The 21357-nt window shown below is 45.2% G+C and overlaps 2 protein-coding genes across 4 annotated transcripts in view; one reads left to right on the forward strand and one right to left on the reverse strand.

Moving 5' to 3' along the window:
* The window catches only part of LOC112248529 (EMI domain-containing protein 1), a 98348-nt gene extending 82051 nt beyond the window's left edge, over positions 1-16297 (forward strand). For 2 of the 3 annotated variants that reach the window (XM_024417650.2, XM_024417649.2), the window contains 7 exons: positions 5229-5318; positions 6175-6227; positions 6374-6436; positions 6549-6593; positions 6902-6946; positions 11766-11856; positions 14706-16297. In XM_024417650.2, coding sequence (XP_024273418.1) covers positions 5229-5318; positions 6175-6227; positions 6374-6436; positions 6549-6593; positions 6902-6946; positions 11766-11856; positions 14706-14845 — 527 coding nt within the window. In that variant the 3' untranslated portion in view covers positions 14846-16297. Of the gene's footprint in view, positions 1-5228; positions 5319-6174; positions 6228-6373; positions 6437-6548; positions 6594-6901; positions 6947-11494; positions 11580-11765; positions 11857-14705 lie in introns of all 3 variants that reach the window. The other variant, XM_024417651.2, reaches the window with a different exon arrangement.
* rhbdd3 (rhomboid domain containing 3) lies at positions 15616-20671 on the reverse strand. Its single transcript, XM_024417652.2, has 5 exons — positions 20044-20671; positions 19558-19941; positions 19320-19446; positions 18899-19144; positions 15616-16655 (listed from the first exon to the last, which is right to left on the reverse strand). Exons 1-5 carry the CDS (start codon positions 20204-20206, stop codon positions 16487-16489), a joined length of 1089 nt encoding a protein of 362 aa, XP_024273420.1. The 5' UTR covers positions 20207-20671; the 3' UTR covers positions 15616-16486.
* Between the last annotated feature and the right edge of the window lie 686 nt (positions 20672-21357).

Genomic DNA, 21357 nt, shown 5'->3' on the forward strand with positions numbered 1-21357 from the left:
ACATATCCCTCACCACACACACTCAATTAATCAGATTAACAGTTGTGTTATGGAACACTCAAAGAATTTGTTTATAAATATATTCTTGGTGGGGCAAAATATTATTTTATTTTTCATGCATGGGCTACTACCAGCTTATTACACAACATACACTTATTATTACTTTCCTAGCTACAGTATACATATTTCCCTTGCATGTTACATAATTTATGCAACAGCATACAATACATTTTGGACTCACCTTGTTGTGCTGTGCTCACTTGAACAGGAAGGTGGGGCGGCGGTTCTTCGTGGGCACATTTTGTCATCAAACTTTGTCATCAAAGTTATTCTCTGGATTTATTATATTTTCAAGACAACTCGGATCTCTGAAAAAGGTCCAATCATGATGACGTCAGTGATCTTCAGGTTGGAGCTCTAGAAAGAGGCCCAAGTTCCCGACTTGGAATTCCGAGTTGGATGACCGTTCAAAACATATTTTCCCAGTAGGAGATCGTTCCCAGTTGTCTTGAACTCACGGAAGTCAGATTTCCCTGTTCTGAGTTTCCAGTTGTTTTGACCCCGCGGTCAAAACAACTGGAAACTCAGAACAGGGAAATCTGAAGTCATGCTGGATTGACATCATGGCCAATGTTGAATGTTTATCCTTTTAAGTTTGGAAAAGAGACCCACACACCCATTCCACTGAATAGCAGGCTAGTGATTGCTTTGCAATGCTTGCAATTAGCCACTGATTCCTTCAAAATTCCTTCAAAATCACTCATTGTTGAATTTGCGATTTTCAACATGTTGTGTAATGTCCAATGGCTGATGAGCACCAATACGTTTTATCTATAATATCTATAATTTCTCTTAAAAAGGATTTGCCAGTAGATTGTCAACTAGATTCATGATAAAGACAACTAGATTCCTAGATAAGATTTTGAAGGTATGATGTCGACATGATCAGTCCAATCAAAGCTGCTGTAGATATAAGATGATTTGACATTTTATCTGTGGCCAATGACCTTGAGCCTTATTGGATGGGCACTTCTAATGTAACTATATGGCAGCGCCCAAGGGGCTTGAATTTTCGAGCTCTACCCTTAGATTTGGTGGTAATGTATTGTCCCCATGACTGACAGAACACTGAGCCAATAACGGCACAACTAGAGAACATTACCAACCCCTACGGTCCATATTTTCCACTGGCTACCCCACCACAACAGAAAGCACTGAGTTAGGCTGAAACACCTGCAATTTGGAGCTGCCTTACTCAAGAAAGCCAGAAAGAGACAACATTTGTATGCAGCTTAATTAACTTTTTTTTTACATTGTTTGCCCACTGATATGTTACACGTATTAATGCCAAAATAACATGCAAAACAGGCATGCCTCACCTGCCCTGAATGACAGGTAGCCACTGCCCATGGGTAGGCCAATGTGCTTGCCTTACAGCCCTAAGTGCTCCATACCACCATCGCTCATGCCCATCTGGGTACAATTTTCCATTCAGTGGGTATGTGTGAATATGGTAGACCATTCTAGTGCAGCTCATGAGTTTTCACACCCAAGTATTATGGACTTGGAGATGTCCCAGAAGAAAAAAAACGGATGGATAGTCAGCCCCTGTCAGACAACCACCCTCACCCCTCCTCTTCTCACAATAGGTGGTCTTTTTCTGGGCCAAACTGGAGGAAGTGACCTCAGTCCGCACATAATCAATTCCAAAATGATTGGAGCTGCAGAAACAGTAGTTTTCGTGAGAGGTGCGGGCTGAGGATTCTACCTTGCTTAGATCTTTAAATAGGTGATACTGTTTATTTCCACTGAGAATCAACATGTTCCCAATGTCTATTACATTACATAGAGTCATGATGAGCATCTATTTGAGTTGGGAGGGAGGGGGAGGGAGGGAGGGAGGGAGGGAGAGAGAGAGAGAGAGAGAGAGAGGGAGAGAAACTGAAGGAGAAACAGAGAGAATTGCAAAGGGAATAAAAGTAAGGATATTAGAAAGAGACAAATGTATGCAATGTGTTTTAACGGACGCTCCCTCTCCCTCTCACCTGTCATGTGTGCCTGCCAAAGGCCTGAGAGGAAGGTGATTGAGTGGTTGAGAGGGTCTGAGTCTGGGGAGAGAAAGAGAGTGGCAGTGGCTTGACCCAAACGTCACATGCTGGGATAAGGACCTGTCCGCCGCTGATGTCACTCAGCCACTTCCAGATGTGGAGTTGAACCAGCTGGGGGGTTCATAAAGCCTCACTTAAGGGTTGGAGCCCAGGCAGTGAAAAGGGATGAGGACTGAGAGTAGGAAATGTGTTAGGAAATGTGTTGAACAGTGGAGCCCAGGCAGTGAGAAGGGATGAGGACTGAGAGGAGGAAATGTGTTGAACAGTGGAGCCCAGGCAGTGAGAAGGGATGAGGACTGAGAGGAGGAAATGTGTTGAACAGTGGAGCCCAGGCAGTGAGAAGGGATGAGGACTGAGAGTAGGAAATGTGTTGAACAGTGAATCCCAGGCAGTGAGAAGGGATGAGGACTGAGAGGAGGAAATGTGTTGAACAGTGGAGCCCAGGCAGTGAGAAGGGATGAGGACTGAGAGGAGGAAATGTGTTGAACAGTGGAGCCCAGGCAGTGAGAAGGGATGAGGACTGAGAGTAGGAAATGTGTTGAACAGTGGAGCCCAGGCAGTGAGAAGGGATGAGGACTGAGAGGAGGAAATGTGTTGAACAGTGGAGCCCAGGCAGTGAGAAGGGATGAGGACTGAGAGGAGGAAATGTGTTGAACAGTGGAGCCCAGGCAGTGAGAAGGGATGAGGACTGAGAGGAGGAAATGTGTTGAACAGTGGAGCCCAGGCAGTGAGAAGGAATGAGGACTGAGAGGAGGAAATGTGTTGAACAGTGGAGCCCAGGCAGTGAGAAGGGATGAGGACTGAGAGGAGGAAATGTGTTGAACAGTGGAGCCCAGGCAGTGAGAAGGGATGAGGACTGAGAGGAGGAAATGTGTTGAACAGTGGAGCCCAGGCAGTGGGAAGGGATGAGGACTGAGAGGAGGAAATGTGTTGAACAGTGGAGCCCAGGCAGTGAGAAGGGATGAGGACTGAGAGGAGGAAATGTGTTGAACAGTGGAGCCCAGGCAGTGAGAAGGGATGAGGACTGAGAGGAGGAAATGTGTTGAACAGTGGAGCCCAGGCAGTGAGAAGGGATGAGGACTTAGAGGAGGAAATGTGTTGAACAGTGGAGCCCAGGCAGTGAGAAGGGATGAGGACTGAGAGGAGGAAATGTGTTGAACAGTGGAGCCCAGGCAGTGAGAAGGGATGAGGACTGAGAGGAGGAAATGTGTTGAACAGTAGAGCCCAGGCAGTGAGAAGGGATGAGGACTGAGAGGAGGAAATGTGTTGAACAGTGGAGCCCAGGCAGTGAGAAGGGATGAGGACTGAGAGGAGGAAATGTGTTGAACAGTGGAGCCCAGGCAGTGAGAAGGGATGAGGACTGAGAGGAGGAAATGTGTTGAACAGTGGAGCCCAGGCAGTGAGAAGGGATGAGGACTGAGAGTAGGAAATGTGTTGAACAGTGGAGCCCAGGCAGTGAGAAGGGATGAGGACTGAGAGGAGGAAATGTGTTGAACAGTGGAGCCCAGGCAGTGAGAAGGGATGAGGACTGAGAGGAGGAAATGTGTTGAACAGTGGAGCCCAGGCAGTGAGAAGGGATGAGGACTGAGAGGAGGAAATGTGTTGAACAGTGGAGCCCAGGCAGTGGGAAGGGATGAGGACTGAGAGGAGGAAATGTGTTGAACAGTGGAGCCCAGGCAGTGAGAAGGGATGAGGACTGAGAGGAGGAAATGTGTTGAACAGTGGAGCCCAGGCAGTGAGAAGGGATGAGGACTGAGAGGAGGAAATGTGTTGAACAGTGGAGCCCAGGCAGTGAGAAGGGATGAGGACTGAGAGGAGGAAATGTGTTGAACAGTGGAGCCCAGGCAGTGAGAAGGGATGAGGACTGAGAGGAGGAAATGTGTTGAACAGTGGAGCCCAGGCAGTGAGAAGGGATGAGGACTGAGAGGAGGAAATGTGTTGAACAGTGGAGCCCAGGCAGTGAGAAGGGATGAGGACTGAGAGTAGGAAATGTGTTGAACAGTGGAGCCCAGGCAGTGAGAAGGGATGAGGACTGAGAGGAGGAAATGTGTTGAACGGTGCACAGATGTGTAGGTTGACAGAAGAATTCTAGCTGTGGGTAACTTAAGGTTGGCATTGAGAATTCTGAGACTGTGAACTGTTTCTTTCACATCAAAGTGAAAGCAGCAGATGCAGGGGTTATGTGCTAGGCTTCCTTTGGAAAACCCTGGCTTATTGGCTGTCCCGTCTGGATCTGGAGGCTGGAATCTCCTGCAGCAGAATTGGACTGAACCCTCCAACTTTAAGCTGGGACAGGGTCACAGGTAGAGAAGAGGAGGATAAGGGGATGTAGGAACCCAGCCATCTTAGAATATCATATGCATTACATTGTAGAACACTGTGGGGTTGGAAAGTACATGGACAGAGACTCACTATCAGAGAGGGTGTTGAAGTACAGGAGCTGGAGATGAAGATAAAATCATGTTTCAATAGAGACAGACAGGCAGGTGGACGGACAAGCAGACAGGTAGGCAGGCAGACAGACAGACGGACACCTCTTTTCCTAGGCTATTGTTAGGAGGGTTATGTGGGGCTGGAACAGGGATCAGAGTCAGTCTGGCAGCTGGAGGATGTGTTTCGTTGACAGTCCTTCCCCTCACTGTGGTACTCCATCAGCACAGTGCTACCTGTCAGCCTGAGGCAACCCTTTAAAACCACACACTTCCACCTATCACTGGACATTTCCTACCCCTCTCCCTCTCTCTTTCCCCACAGATAGATATAGGTCAGCTCAGAAGTGCTCTGTCAGCACAATGTCAATGGAGGTGACACAAGTCTTTCTTAATTAATACTGTACCATGTGTACCTGTAGGACATGAAGTACACATACAAATGAGTGCAAACAATGTGATAATTATGATATTCAGCCATATATATATATATATATATATATATATATATATATATGTATATTACATTTACCTTTATGAAAGATGGACAGTGTAAAGGTTTGATACTTTATGGTGCTGAAAGAAGCCTGAACATTTGTGCGAGAACATCGCCCCCTGTAGGTACTTTTCAGGTATGTGGTTCAGCCCTCGTTTGTCCTTTTTATTAACCACTCAATCTTCTGTATTCCAGGTCAGGGCAAGGAGCTGCTCCTCTCTAACACCTTCCCTGACCCACGAGGGATGCCTGTCCAAGGCCCACAAGGCCCTGCTGGACCTGCTGGTCAGTATGTCTGTTTTTCTCTCCTGGTCGCTAGCCACTAGCCAGTAACATATTGGTTTCATTATCCTGTCAGTGTAGTGATTAAATTGAGTATTAATTTGGGTTAATACTCAAAAGTCTCCGTTCTCTGTCAGATTCACTGAAACACAACTCCCCTGTCCTCAACTCTCATCTGGAGATGCCTGACTTCCTCTTTAGAGGAAGTTGGATTTGCTCCCAGTCTCTCAAATGTTGGATTGATTTGTTGTTTGCCTGTCCCTCTTGCCTCAGTTTGCATCAACAGTGTTCCATCAAATCATGTGTCAAGATGAGCCTTTTCCATTCTCATTTTGAAAGTGAACTGTGAGTGAGCTTCGGCCAGCTCCTATTATTGATCGGATTCTGGATAAGACTTATCCAGCATCACTTCTATCATGACCAAACAAGGAAGATTTAAGGGTGTTCATTATAACATTATAACAAGCATGTCATATTTGTAATGGTTTGCCAAGGCCAGTAATTCTATACACACCTATGGTGGGGGTAAGAATAGAAAGACAATGTGGACACAGTTGTTAGTATTCATCTGAGATTTCTGGATATTTTCTTACTTTGTTTATAGTGGTTTATGTCATAGTCCAAATACCTTTGCATAATCCGATTGTCTTCACCCTGCATCTGTTCCTCAACACACATGTAACATGAAACCCTTTCCTATCGTTCATCCATAATTCATCATTTTTTCCTCCTTTATTTTGTCTCTCTTTTCATTCTCAATTTGCCTTGTGTGTCTGAGAAGAACCTATCTTGGCCTATAAAGGCAACCTGACCGAAAGGCTGCCTATTAGGTTGATGCTCACAGTCCTTATGTATACAGGTCCTCCAGGCCCCAAAGGCCCCGTGGGACCCCCTGGCCCAGCAGGACAGAACGTAAGATTTTGCCTTAGGATTATAGTGGGCAGTGTGTAATGGTGCAATGGAAATAATAATCATATGAGTGAGATTAGATCCACTTACTGTCCACTTTAACAAATGTGTATGTGTCTGTTTGAACCTTTTCTCCTGTCTCTCTACAGGGGAAGTCGGGTGCCCCCGGGTTACAGGGCCCGGTGGGGCCAAAAGGAGAACGTGGGGAGAGAGTGAGTACCATGCACAGGCCAGGGCCCAACCACACCTAATGTTTCCTCCCCATTCTTTCCATCACCTAGATAGAGAGACAAAACTCCTTCTAACTTGCCTCTGGCTTCCTAGGGTCCTCTGGGTTATCCAGGAGAGAGAGGTTTCAGAGGAGAGCCGGTAAGCCACCTACTTCCTGTCTAGCTGTGGCCCTAATGAGTGTGGCAAAAACCAACACGTCGCACCTGATTACACCATGGTCAACTATACAAACCAGTGATCTCACAAACTCGGAGAATGGGTTTTACTGCTGCTTTTTCATCAAAAGAAAGGGAAAGGGAGATACCTAATCAGTTGTACAACTGAATGCATTCAACTGAAATGTGTCTTCCGCATTTAACCCAACCCCTCATAGTCAGTACTTTCATGCCAGTGATAACTAGTTATCACTAGTGTACCATTACTCTTGACTCAATGTTTCTATACAGGGAGTAGCAGGAGCCAAGGGAGAGCCAGGACAGAAAGGCCTGCCGGTAAGACCACCAGAGATGGGGCCGTAGCTCACCCTGTGCCTCACTGACTCTCACTGGGCTGTATAGGACCAGGAGCCAGGAGCCAGGAGGGGAAATAGTGGCCCTTTCCCAATGTCTTTCCTTGATTCCTTGTGTCTTCTATCCTTGCGTCCTTCTCAAAACTCATAGGAGGAGAATGTCTGAGGGGAGGAACCTTGGGTCTTCTCCTCCAATGGGGTTTGATAAGGATGCGAGGAAAGAGGATGCCAGCAATTGAGAAAAACACATTGAGAAGTAGTCAATTTCCCCACTGTATGCTGTGTAGACAATTATTCTGTGTCTGTCTAATCACTTATTTTCCTTTGCCTCTATCTCATTTTACAAGAACAATCTAAATGTAAGGGATTTATGAACCAAGTCACCGCTTGGTCCTTTTTATGATCCATGTCCAATCACCACATTTACATATTTATTATTTTTATCAAGTTTACTTTCCACTTATCTATATTGTTATTGGTGTTGTCTGCAAATCGTCCTGCACTTGTTTTAAAAAGTACTCAATTACCCATAGTATGTCAGTTTGCGGCATGTGGGATTTGTTTTTTTGTGGTTTTTGTTGTTTGTGTGGGCTCTGTTATGATGTTGTGATTATTGTGTTTTTTTGGTCCTCGGGGTGTGCTGTGGGGTGCTGCCCCTTGTTGAAAACACTGTCCTACTCCTGTCTGACCCTAAAGCTGCCTGACTCCCTCTGCAAGCTACTGTCTCCATGGTTACCTTTCACAGTCACATTCTGAGCATCTGACGTTGGCATATACACACACACACACACACACACACACACACACACACACACACACACACACACACACACACACACACACACACACACACACACACACACACACACACACACACACACACACACACACACACACACACACCCACACACACACACACCCCTGCTGTTCCTACATCACACATACTAAGTCATTTGCTGATTGAGGGAAAGAAAATAGAATCTATAAGAATCTGTGTCATGTAATACAGCATTGTATTGAGGATCAATATTTGGTCATGCCATGCTTTTACAAACACTTCTACCAATGATATAAATGATGCCAAGGATGACATGTTCATATGTCAAGTCAACTTGTGTACAGCACATACTGTTTATACATTGTATAAATTAACGTTGGTATGTGTGGAATGTATATGCCAAATCACTCCATATAGAGTTATTGTGGGAACCGTGGTGGTGGGTTAGTGCTGGGTGGACTGGGGTTGGAGATGTGAGTGGATACAGCTATCCTCCAGTGTCCCACAATGCATGGCTGCATGGTCCCATCCTTAGTTACTGCACTGTTTGCCATGTATCTCTTGCTTGCCAAACTTATGTGTAAACGCTTTAACTTAGTGTAACAATTCATCAATAACACAGGAACCAGGCAAGGTCACTCTAAATTGTATCTCAAACCAAAAATATATTTCTTATCTCCTCAATGGTCTCACAATAGCCCCGTTATCCTTTCAGCTCTAATATGCTCCTCATCAATCAACCATGACTCAGAGGATCTTGTTATTGTGGAATCGTACAAACTGGACAAACACAAACACACTGGACATTAGTCTTTGATATGATTTATTGATATAGCTTAATGAAATCTTGCCTTTTGTTCCGTAGAGGTTTGTCCTTTGCTCGTTAATCAGTTTATTTCTTGACCCAAGAGAAATATACTCAGGCATCCATACTAACGTCATATTGTGCATGCATTCTTTATCAACTGTCACTGACATGATTGCTTTTGTCTGTTTTCTTTGTTTATTTTTTTCAATGTTTCATATTTATTTATTAGGGGTTGACTCATAAAGCCAGTGGGTCTTTCTTGACAAGTAGATATTGATCTGTTTCTCATTTTAAACAGACTCAATAAAAATAGTAAAGGTTTACTGGCTTTATTTGGTGAGCATGATTTAATTCAGTGAGTGATGGATGGGCAGCTATTGTGAACTCAGCTCTAATAACCGTTATATAGATACAGTATACTGAGACTTCAGAAGGTTATTTTCAACCTTTTTAGAAAATCCCTCTGAAATGCAACTGAAACTTGCCTGGCTGAATAGCTGCTCATCTTGATAAAGTCCAGAAGGAATGCAGATGGCATGGTCAAACCTGAAGCCCTGGGCCGTCTCCTCCACTTCTGTTATGTCAACAACATGGGAATGTCCTGTGATGTGCATGCTGTTTTTGCACAGCATGGCAAAGACTGGCCTGGTATGGCAGCATGGCCAGAGAATGAGGGAGACAGAAAGATACAGGGGAGGGATAAGGTACAGATGTAGGATCTTAATTTGATCACTATTTTGTGGCTGAGAATCTTCCTGCACAGCAGGAAATGCAAACTTATAGTGTATTCAAGGTTTAAAAAGGCTTCTAAAGTTTGTCATTTCCACTTTAAAATGTCAGACTTGATTTGCCCTCACAGAAAATGTATCAATCACTACAAAAAATGTTCATTCACATAATAATTCACACATTTCCTGTTGCTGCAGGAAAATGTTTTCCTGCTGTAGCAAAGTGTCTCAAATTGTCAGGTCTACTCCCGCTCCACCTCTCTGGCACTCGTTGTCATCAGTTTATTCATTATTACACACACCTGCCACCATCGTTACGCGCACCTGCGCCTCATGAGACTCACCTGGACTCCATCACCTGCCTGATTACCTCCCCTATATTTGTTACTCCCTTTGGTTCTTTCCCTAGGCGTTATTGATTCTGTTCCTGTGTTATATGTCTGTACGCTACTCGTGTTTCTTGTTTTGTTCCATGTTCGTTTATTTATTAAATTCACTCCCTGTACTTGCTTACCGATTATTAGCTTACTCGTTGGAGAATAACGGATCTATTTTTTTTCTTCTTTTTACTGGTGATGTTTGGTCCAATGGCGGCTGCTGACGCAACCCGGGATGCCTCAGCTAGCTCATCAGGCTTCCATGCCTCAGCTGGCTTGACAGGTTCTCAAGCCTCGGTCGGCTCGTCAGGCTCCCATGCCTCGGTCGTGATTGTCAGGCTTCCATGCCTCGGCCGGCTCGTCAGGCTCCCATGCCTCGGCCGGCTCGTCAGGCTCCCATGCCTCGGCCGGCTCGTCAGGCTCCCATGCCTCGGCCGACTCGTCAGGCTCCCATGCCTCGGCCGACTCGTCAGGCTCCCATGCCTCGGTCGGAATCGTCAGGCTCCCATGCCTCGGTCGGGATCGTCAGGCTCCCATGCCTCAGCCGGCTCGTCAGGCTCCCATGCCTCGGTCGGGATCGTCAGGCTCCCATGCCTCGGCCGGCTCGTCAGGCTCCCATGCCTCGGCCGGCTCGTCAGGCTTCCATGCCTCGGCCGGCTTGTCAGGCTCCCATGCCTCGGCCGACTCGTCAGGCTCCCATGCCTCGGTCGGGATCGTCAGGCTCCCAAGCCTCGGTCGGGATCGTCAGGCTCCCATGCCTCGGCCGGCTCGTCAGGCTCCCATGCCTCGGCCGGCTCAGGCTCCCATGCCTCGGTCGGCTCGTCAGGCTCCCATGCCACGGCCACCTCGTCAGGCTCCCATGCATCGGTCGGGATCGTCAGGCTCCCATGCCTCGGCCGGCTCGTCAGACTCCCATGCCTCGGCCGGCTCGTCAGGCTCCCATGCCTCGGCCGACTCGTCAGGCTCCCATGCCTCGGTCGGGATTGTCAGGCTCCCATGCCTCGGTCGGGATCGTCAGGCTTCCGTGCCTCGGCCGGCTCGTCAGGCTCCCATGCCACGGCCACCTCGTCAGGCTCCCATGCCTCGGTCGGGATCGTCAGGCTCCCATGCCTCGGCCGGCTCATGCCTCAGACTCCCATGCCTCGGCCGACTCGTCAGGCTCCCATGCCTCGGTCGGGATCGTCAGGCTTCCATGCCTCGGCCGGCTCGTCAGGCTCCCATGCCTCGGCCGGCTCGTCAGGCTCCCATGCCTCGGCTGGCTCGACAGGTTCTCAAACTTAGGTTGGCTCGACAGGCTCCCATGCCTCAGCCGGCTCTACAGGTTCCCGCGCCTGGTCCTCGGGACCGTCCCTCTGGTCGGCGCCGCGCGTCAGGGAGGGGTTACTGTCACGTCTACTACCGCTCCCCCTTTCTGGCACTCATTGTCGCCAGTTTATTCATTATTACGCATACCTGCCACCATCGTTACGCGCACCTGCGCCTCATGAGACTCACCTGGACTCCATCACCTTCCTGATTACCTCCCCTATATCTGTAACTCCCTTGGGTTCTTTCCCCATGCGCTATTGATCCTGTGTTATGTCTGTACGCTACTCGTGTTTCTTGTTTTGTTCCATGTTCGTTTATTTATTAAATTCACTCCCGGTACTTGCTCCCGATTAGTAGAGTACACGTTACACAAATGAAGATCCTACATCTGTAAAGGGTGCGGGCTGGGTGCGTGGACTGGTTTTAACCTTCTAACTGCTGTATTAGTTTGATAGAGAAAATGACTTGCACCTTGGCGAGCAATTTGTTTGGCTTGTGCTCCTTACCTTGACGGCTATATCTATCTTCACAGGGGGACGGGATACATCAGATCAGAGAAGCGCTGAAGATCTTAGCTGAGAGGGTTTTAATCCTCGAGACTATGATCGGTATTCATGGTGAGTAGGAGGCCTGAGGCAGCAGGGTCAGCTTTAGGCAGGGGTCAGACGAGGCTGGGTGTCACCCCACCCTCCACTCCTGGGCCGTGGGACAGTGGGTATGGCCAGTCAGACAGCCCCAGGACCAGGCCTGGTGTGTCCACTCCCCACCCCTCACCCAGTCCCCTTGTCACTGTTCTCTGATAGGACATTAGTTTGAAGATGTTTCAAGACTTGCAGGCAGACCTGGAGCTTCTGGCTCGCAGGGTGACGCTGCTGGAGGCTATCATCTGGCCAGGTAACGCTGGTAACCATCCTCACCCCCAGGTCACACTAGTACATTATCTACTACATTAGGCATGCAAGAACCATATGAAAAATATATATTTTATGTCTGTTTTGATTTAAGAGTTGTTTGTGTAACTGGACTCGCATTAGTGGGCACCTACTAGTACAATCTTATTAATTCACTAAATAGCTGATGTAACTCAAAGATTTAGACTTGTCTAGATCACTTTCATAGTTAGGCAAATCATAATGATGGATACAGTGCATTCTGAAAGTATTCAGACACCTTGACTTTTTCAAACTGTTGTTACATTACAGCTTTACTCTAAAATTGAAAAACAAATCCTCATCAATCTACACCCATATCTCATAATGACAAAGCAAAAATGGGTTTTTAGTAATGTTTGCAAATGTATTAAAAATAAAAAACTGAAATATTACATTTACATAAGTATTCAGACCCTTTTCTCAGTACTTTGTTGAAGCACCTTTGGCAGTGATTACCTGCTCGAGTCATCTTGGGTATTATGCTACCAGCTTGGCACACCTGTATTTGGAGAGTTTCTCCCATCTTCTCTGCAGATCCTTTCAAGCTCTTGTCAGGTTGGATTGGGAGTGTCGCTGCACAGCTATTTTCAGGTCTCTCCAGAGATGTTCGATTGAGCTCTGGCTGGGCCACCCAAGGGCATTCAAAGACTTGTCCTAAAGCCACTCCTGTGTTGTCTTGGCTGCATGCTTAGGGTCATTGTCCTGTTGGAAGGTGAACCTTCGTTCCTGTCTGAAGTCCTGAGTGCTCTGGAGCAGGTTTTCATCAAGGATCTCTCTGTACTTTGCTCCGTTTATCTTTCCCTCGATCCTGACTAGTCTCCCAGTCCCTGCCGCTGAAAAACATCCCCACAGCATGATACTGCTGCCACCATGCATCAGCGTCGGGTTGGTGCCAGGTTTCCTCCAGGCATGACACTTGGCATTCAAGCCAAAGAGTTCAATCTTGGTTTCATCAGACCAGAGAATCTTGTCTGATGACTCCAAGCGGGCTGTCATGTGCCTTTTACTGAGGAGTGGCTTCCGTCTGCCCACTCTACCATTAAGACCTGATTAGTGGAGTACTGCAGAGGTGGTTGTCCTTATGGAAGTTTCTCCCATCTCCACAGAGGAACTCTGGATCTCTGTCAGGGTGACCATCGGTTCTTGGTCACCTCCCTGACCAAGGCCCTTCTCCTCGATTTCTCAGTTTGGCCCGGGCGGCCAGCTCTAGGAAGAGTCTTGGTTGTTCCAAACTTATTCCATTTAAGAATAATGGAGGCCACTGTGTTCTTGGGGACCTTCAATGCTGCAGAATTTTTTCAGTAAACCCTCCCCAGATCTGTGACTCAACACAATCTTGTCTCAGAGCTCTACGAACAATTCCTTCAACCTCATGGCTTGGTTTTTGCCCTGACATGTACTGTCAACTGTGGGACGTTATATAGACTGGTGTGTCCCTTTCCAAATCATGTCCAATCAATTGAATTTACCACAGGTGGACTCCAATCAAGTTGTAGAAACATCAAGGATAATCAATGGAAACAGGATGCACCTGAGCTCAATTTCATAGCAAAATTTATGTAAATAAGGTATTTATGTTTTATACATTTGCAAACATTTCTAAACCTATTTTCGCTTTGTCATTATAGGGTATCTGCGTAGCTTGAGGAGAAAATGTATTTAATACATTTTAGAATAGGGCTGTAATGTCACAAAATGTGGAAAAAGTCAAGGTCTCAATACTTTCCAAATGCACTGTATGGCAAAATCATATAAACTCAGCAAAAAAAGAAACGTCCCTTTTTCAGGACCCTGTCCTTCAAAGATAATTCGTAAAAATCCAAATAACTTCACAGATCTTCATTGTAAAGGGTTTAAACAATGTTTCCCATGCTTGTTCAATGAACCATAAACAGCTAATGAACATGCACCTGTGGAACAGTCGTTAAGACATAAACAGCTTACAGACGGTAGGCAATTAAGGTCACAGTTATGAAAACTTAGCACACTAAAGAGGCCTTTCTACTGACTGGAAAAACACCAAAAGAAAGATGCCCAGGGTCCCTGCTCATCTGCGTGAATGTGCGTTAGGTATGCTGCAAGGAGGCATGAGGACTGCAGATGTGGCCAGGGCAATAAATTGCAATGTCCATACTGTGAGACGCCTAAGACAGCACTACAGGGAGACAGGACGGACAGCTGATCGTCCTCGCAGAGGCAGACCACATGTAAAAACACCTGCACAGAATCGGTACATCCGAACATCACACCTGCGAGACAGGTACAGGATAGAAACAACAACGGCCCGAGTTACACCAGGAACGTACAATCCCTCCATCAGTGCTCAGACTGTCTGCAATAGGCTGAGAGAGGCTGGACTGAGGGCTGGTAGGCCTGTTGTAAGGCAGGTCCTCACCAGACATCACCGGCAACAATGTCACCTATGGGCACAAACCCACCGTCGCTGGACCAGACAGGAGTGGCAAAAAGTGCTCTTCACTGACGAGTTGCGGTTTTGTCTCACCAGGGGTGATGGTCGGATTTGCATTTATCGTCGAAGGAATGAGCGTTACACTGAGGCCTGTACTCTGGAGCGGGATCGATTTGGAGGTGGAGGGTCTGTCATGATCTGGGGCAGTGTGTCACAGCATCATTGGACATCATTGACTGCTGAAAATTAACACAGTTGACAGTGATAGGACATTTCTTTTTTTGCTGAGTTTAAATGCTTTATCATATGTAATAATGTGCTCTATTAACTAACTATTTTATATTTATGTCTCATATGTATGCATAGGGTAGCATGGCCCCAATTCTTTGTTTCTTCAACAGAGCCTGATCTAGGGTCTGGAGATGGTCAATACGGGACTGCGTCCCCAGGTGGTTTCTACAGGGATAAGCGAGCAGGAGCCGAACCCTATCGGCTCGTCTCCCCTCCTCTGTCCTCAGACACCAAGGTTCAGGGGAAGTAGCATTGTTCCCTGCTGCATCTCTGAGGATCACAGGCTGGGTTTAAGTACCCCCTCCCTTAGGTCTCTCTGGCACTCTACTGATCCAGACCTTATCTGATACCCTCTGTGGGCTGTACCATCAGACGAAAGGTGGGGGACACCTCAGGGAAGCTCCACTGGTGCTCCGGAGTCTGCCCACCTCCATTGGGAACCAGTACCAGCCACCTTTACCCCAACATACACCTCCTCGTAGACCCATGGCTCCCGCTGTGTCCCATCCCTGTTCCCCCTGTGTCCCACCAATGTGGCTACAGCTAGGAAATATTTCAAGAAAATATCCTATAGGCCTCTGGAAAACATGCAAACATTAAAAAGCTTGATATGTTAAATGGTGCTCAATCATCTGAAAACAATTCTGGACTATAAGGGTCATTGCAGGATAGTATAAATTGCAGTAAATTAAAGGAGGAATTAAGTGTAAAAGAAAAGACTGGCTCTGAGAATTTGTTTGGACTGTAACAATGTTGGGAATCTGAGGTTTACTTATTTAAATATATTGAGCATGTACAGACTGCAAGGCAAACATACACAAAAAACTCTTCCTCTTATATTCCTTTTGTTTTGTTTCTATAAAATTGTGTTAGTCCTTGCTATGTAGTACACTTTAAATTTGAAGACATGGCACACCTTTCCTATTGAGATGTCAGTTAGTAGTACTGCATTGCTTATCAGTGCACAGCATTTGTCTTGGTGTCTGATAACCATCCCTTTCAATCAAACAAATCCAACAAGAGATTTAATGTATTTATTTTATTCACATTTTATTGTAGATTTGTTGGTGCACAAAAAAAATGCAGTTATGTGTTTCTATACTCTTAGACAGTATTAGTTCTCAACAGCAGTGCTGGAATACAAAACTCATACCCATATAGCTAAGTATCTCCTTTACCAAAACTGATATGTGATCAAATTCCTGCATTTATTTCAAACCCCAAACTGCAGCTCCTGCATAAACTGGCAGTAGTTGACTTATTTTAAACCCACAAGCTAAAGCAATGACATCTCTAAGAACCCCCACTCATGGGACAGGTGTATCTTTCTCCTACAACAGCTTCAGTCCTACGCACACACACACACCACACAGTAGTACAGGACCTGTTGATGCAACTTGAATACATTTTTGTGTAACTTTGTACCACTATTACATTCTCATACTTAGACTGATTTCTCTGTCACAGTAAAAAAAAACTTCCTTCTTTGATAATTTGTTTCTTTATCTTATAATAAAAATGTTGTGAATTATTTAAAAAAAAAGATAAATAGAAGCTTATTGTTTTGTATGCTGATATACAGTATGTAACATCATATGTATTTTCCATTTTGGGCATATTTGATATTGCTTGCTAATGTGTTATTGTGCTAAAATAATCTTCTAGATGGTTTTTATAATAAATAATTGTTTTGCTTTTTTAACAGGCCAATTGTCATTTTTTTCATAATGACATTAATTTGGGTACTCGTCTTTTCCTTTTAGCCCACAAGGTACATTCAGCTCAGCAAAGTTCAGCTCAGCAAAACTCAACAAAATATCAATATCATCATGCTAAATCACACCTTCTGTTCCAAGGTCCAGTTGGTCACCATGTGCTGATCTGACAGGCCTCAGGTATTTCTTGGTGGCAGGGGGATCTTCCCTTTGGATGTCATCACAGCCTCCTCCCCAACTCTGTCATCAATGAGCAGGGAGATGGCGCCATCTAGCTGTCTAGTTGCAGCCAGTGCCACCACAGCTTTATCTGTAGGAAACCCCATCTTCTCCAGTTGCTGAAGCCTGAGAGGGGAAAATAATGTTTAAAAAAAATAAAAATACATATACCGTACCAGTCAAAAGTTAACACACCTACTCATTCAAGGGTTTTTCTTTATTTTTACTATTTTCTACATTGTAGAATAATAGTGAAGCCATCAAAACGATTAAATAACACATCTGGATCATGTCGTTACCAAAGAAGTGTTAAACAAATATCTTATATTTTTGATTCTTCAAAATACCCACCCTTTGCCTTGACAGCTTTACACACTCTTGGCATTCTCTCAATTAACAGGTGTGCCTTGTTAAACATTTATTTGTGGAATTTCTTTCCTTCTTAATGCATTTGACCCAATCAGTTGTGTTGTGACAAGGTAGGGGGGTATACAGAAGATAGCCCTATTTGGACCATATTATGGCAAGAACAGCTCAAATAAGCAAAGAGAAATGACAGTCCATCATTACTTTAAGACATGAAGGTCAGTCAACCCAGAAAATTTAAAGAACTATGAACGTTTCTTCAAGTGCAGTCACAATAACCATCAAGCGCTATGATGAAACTGGCTCTCATGAGGACCGCCACAGGAAAGGAAGACCCAGAGCTACCTCTGCTGCAGAGGATAAGTTCATTAGAGTTACCAGCCTCAGAAATCGGCACCTCAGATTGCAACCCAAACTAATTCTTCACAGAGTTCAAGTAACAGACACATCTCAACATCAACTGTTCAGAGGAGACTGCGTGAATCAGGCCTTCATGGTCAAATTGCTGCAAAGAAACCACTACTAAAGGACACCAATAAGAAGAAGAGACTTGATTGGGCGAAGAAACACAAGCAATGGACATCTGTCCTCAGGCTGATGAGTCCAAATTTGAGATTTTTAGTTCCAACTGCCGTGTCTTTGTGAGACGGCGAGTAGGTGAACGGATGAACTCAGCATGTGTGGTTCCTACTGTGAAGCATGGAGGAGGTGGTGTGATGGTGCTTTGCTGGTGACACTGTCTGTGATTGATTTAGAATTCAAGGCAAACTTAACCACCATGGCTACCACAGCATTCCACAGCAATACGGCATCCCATCTGGTTTGCGCTTAGTGGTACGATCATTTGTTTTTCAACAGGACAATGATCCAAAACACACCTCCAGGCTCTGTAAGCGCTATTTAACCAATAAAGAGACTGATGGAGTGCGGCATCAGATGACCTGGCCTCCACAATCACCCGACCTCAAACCAATTGAGATGGTTTGGGATGAGTTGGACCGCAGAGTGAAGGAAAAGCAGCCAACAAGTACTCAGCATATGTGGGAACTCCTTCAAGACAGTTGGAAAAGCATTCCAGGTGAAGCTGGTTGTGAGAATACCAAGTGTGCAAAGCTGTCATCAAGGCAAAGGGTGGCTACTTTGAAGAATCACAAATATAAAATATATGTTTTAAACTTTTTTGGTTACTACATGATTCTATATGAGTTATGTCATAATTTTAATGTCTTCACTATTATTCCTGTAGAAAATAGTAAAAAAAATATAGAAAAACCCTTGAATGAGTATGTGTGTCCAAACTTTAGACTGGTACTGTATGTTTTGCTCAGAATGTATTTTCTTTGATGATATATTTGATCACAGCTTGCATTAGGCCGGAATCAAAGTTAAGCATTATATGACAAATTACAAAAATGATTCTTTAAAAAAAATATAGTACATACACTGAGTGTACAAAACATTGCTCTTTAGGCCTCTCGAGTGGCGCAGAGGTCTAAGGCACTACATCGCATTGCTTGAGGCGTCACCACAGACCCGGGTTCAATCCCAGGCTGTGTTGCAGCCGGCCGCGACTGGAAGACCCATGAGGCGGTGCACAATTGTCCCAGCGTCGTCCAGGTTAGGGAAGGGTTATGATAAGTGCCTTTGAAAGGGTTATGATAGTTATGATAGTAGGTGACAGGCAAACCGGTTTGAGTCTGTCAAGAACTGTAACACTGCTGGGTTTTTCACGCTCAACAGTTTCCCATGTGCATCAAGAATGGTCATCCAGCCAACTTGACACAACTGTGTGAAGCATTGGAGTCATCATGGGCCAACATCCCTGTGGAATGCTTTCAACACCTTGTAGAGTCCATGCCCTGACAAATTGAAGCTGTTCTGTGGGCAAAAGGTTGTGCAGCTCAATATTAGGAATGTGTTCCTAATGTTTTGTACACTCAGTGTATAGGCTGCCACAAATGTGCTCTTCTATACTAGTAAATGTCAGAGTAAACCTGACTGACCTCAGAAAGGACACTGAGGACTTTGGCACCTCAACTTTGGTCCCTGGTTCCTCAGGAGCATCCTGTAAGGAGGCCAATATCCCCGCCCTCAGCATCTGCTCCTCCAATAACTGGGCCTCTGACACTGCTGCAGACCCGTCCAGCAGCCAATGAGGAACAGACGCTAACCAAGGCTGTGGGTTCACGGGTGGAAAGTCCTCCAAGGGGGTTCTGTTAGAGGGAGCTACCTGAGGGAATGGCCCAGATCTGTAATAAACAAAGTCTCGTTGTTTCATTTCACTTTGTCCTGCATTCATTGTACAACCCTGCACATGTGACTATTAAATCCTCTCATCTCACTCGTGCCACCAACTCCATTCCCAGAATAGGTAGTAGTAAATCAGACTTCAACAAGCTACTGTAACTCATGAGTTGTTCTCACCTCTGTGAGGTGTTATAGGTGGGAAGCCTTAGCCTGGAGTAGTAAGGAACATAGGCCCAATCAGGGAGGAAGTTGAAAATCCCTATATTCTCTATTTTCTGCAAAACCCCAATAAAGGATGGACGATCTTTAAACAAAGTTAAGGTACATAATCACAGAATGTAAAAGATATGGCAGAGACAATGGGGACAAAAACACGTTCCAATAATTTGTTGTATTTTTTGGCAGAGAAGGATACAGTTGTGTCCTATCAGTATGGCACAGAAGTGGAGCAGGCCCGGTGTGCTTGGAAGCAACACCAAATTGAGGAGTAAGAGAAGCCAGGGCAGGAACCAAACTGGTACACATCTGAGCAGCTTCCTTTGGGTCACCTGACGACACTGGGCTGTAAACAGAGCCAGTTGAGTGGCAGAGGAACCACAAACACGACTAGCCTCATCCCCACTGATGAAGAGTAGGATGGCATACAGTGGAGGCAGGAGAGCTATGGAGAGGAGTGAGAGGGCAAGAAAAGCCACTGTGCCCCAGCGTCGCTCCTGGCATGGTCCAAGCAACAGCAGGAGAATTGCGTTGTAGAGAAGAGAGGGCAGCTCCTCATGACTAAAGGCATAGAGTGACAGATCTGTGTGTGAGAGAGGGAAGGTTACTTTCTATTTTCTATTCAGGGGTAACAAATCAAATTCCATACCTGCTTTACTCTAGGTGTGTCTGGCAGATTACCTACCTCGGCACCCTGGGTACTGTCCACCTGGGCCTAAACTCAGACTGGCTGGAATACCACCAAGCCACATCAGCCCCATCAGAGCTAACAGAAACGTTGTTCCAAGAAAGAATCCCGGACGATTCGAGCCAAACCAAAACCATATTGAGCAAATACGGTCAACCATTGTAGCGGACTTACTAGTGCTTGTCGTAGAAGCACTGTAGTAAGCTCTCTAATCAAACACTTTCCCCATTCAAACGATATTCCGGACACACGAAGTTCTAATATGTTTTATGTCCAATAAAGACAATGGCACATATTTGACTTGAATATTTCTAAATATGACAACGCCATCTTCGCTTTATAACTGACAATATTCGCTTCATTAACTGACTGACAATATTCAAAATAAGATTGCACGACGTATCAGAAAGCGAGCATGATAGCAGCGAGAGGATTCCTACTTGTCCAAGTGTGTTTGTCCAAGGGTCGAAAGATGTACAATAAGTGTAAGTTACTTCAATGACATTTCGTTTTTAGTGTTAAAATTCATAAATCATGAACACTCAAGTATTTCCTTAGCCGATAGAAAATGTGCCACTTTGCAATGTATCAACACTTCCTGTTTACGTTCTTGGACGAGTTCATTCACGACTACCTTAACGTAAAGCCTCCTATTAAATCGAGTTATTATAATTGACTACATACGGAAAATATTTGTGGGGTGTTTCTGTAATTATTTGATTCATGAAATGTTTCTGCACCCTGATTTTGTAAATGTGTTGGTACCCACTGAAATATGGTGTATGCCAGAGACACAGATTGCACCATATCTCAGTGGATTACCACAGCCACAAAGTCATACACCCCTTATTTCTACAATGTATTTGATTAAAATCAGATTTCAAACCTAGCCCTAACCACACTGCTAAACGTATGCCTAACTTTAAATTAAGGGAAAAAACGTTTTTGTTTTCATGAATTTGTTTCGATATAGATGATTTTGACTTTGTGACTGTGGTAACTAGTGAACACCTTCTAGTCGGTCTTAAAAACCAAAAAACGATTCGTTCAGTCATTCCTATGGGGAAAATGAATTGGGAAAGAATCGGTTGGGTTGCAAAGAAGGTTTGGGTGTAAACGCCGAAAATAAGGTCTGAGGTTAACACAGGTTTAGGATATCTTGGATATAGGATATCTATGCAGTGCCTAGCTCCACTCCTATTCCCCAGGCGCTCTCTTTTGATGACTTCTGTAACCGTAATAGCCTTGGTTTCATGCATGTTAACATTAGAAGCCTCTTCCCTAAGTTTGTTTTATTCACTGCTTTAGCAC

The sequence above is a fragment of the Oncorhynchus tshawytscha genome, linkage group LG12, assembly GCF_018296145.1.
Source record: "Oncorhynchus tshawytscha isolate Ot180627B linkage group LG12, Otsh_v2.0, whole genome shotgun sequence".
NCBI lineage: Eukaryota > Metazoa > Chordata > Actinopteri > Salmoniformes > Salmonidae > Oncorhynchus > Oncorhynchus tshawytscha.

What these genes read in the sequence shown, in the direction of transcription:
- rhbdd3 (XM_024417652.2), bottom strand. Translation starts at nt 20,206, where the DNA reads ATGGTTGACCGTATTTGCTCAATATGGTTTTGGTTTGGCTCGAATCGT. An exon ending in CATACTGATAGGACACAACT is followed by an intron (nt 19,447 to 19,557) that starts GTATCCTTCTCT and finishes CTTTGTTTAAAG; the next exon opens with ATCGTCCATCCTTTATTGGG. An exon ending in TCCTCAGTGTCCTTTCTGAG is followed by an intron (nt 16,656 to 18,898) that starts GTCAGTCAGGTT and finishes TTCCCCTCTCAG; the next exon opens with GCTTCAGCAACTGGAGAAGA.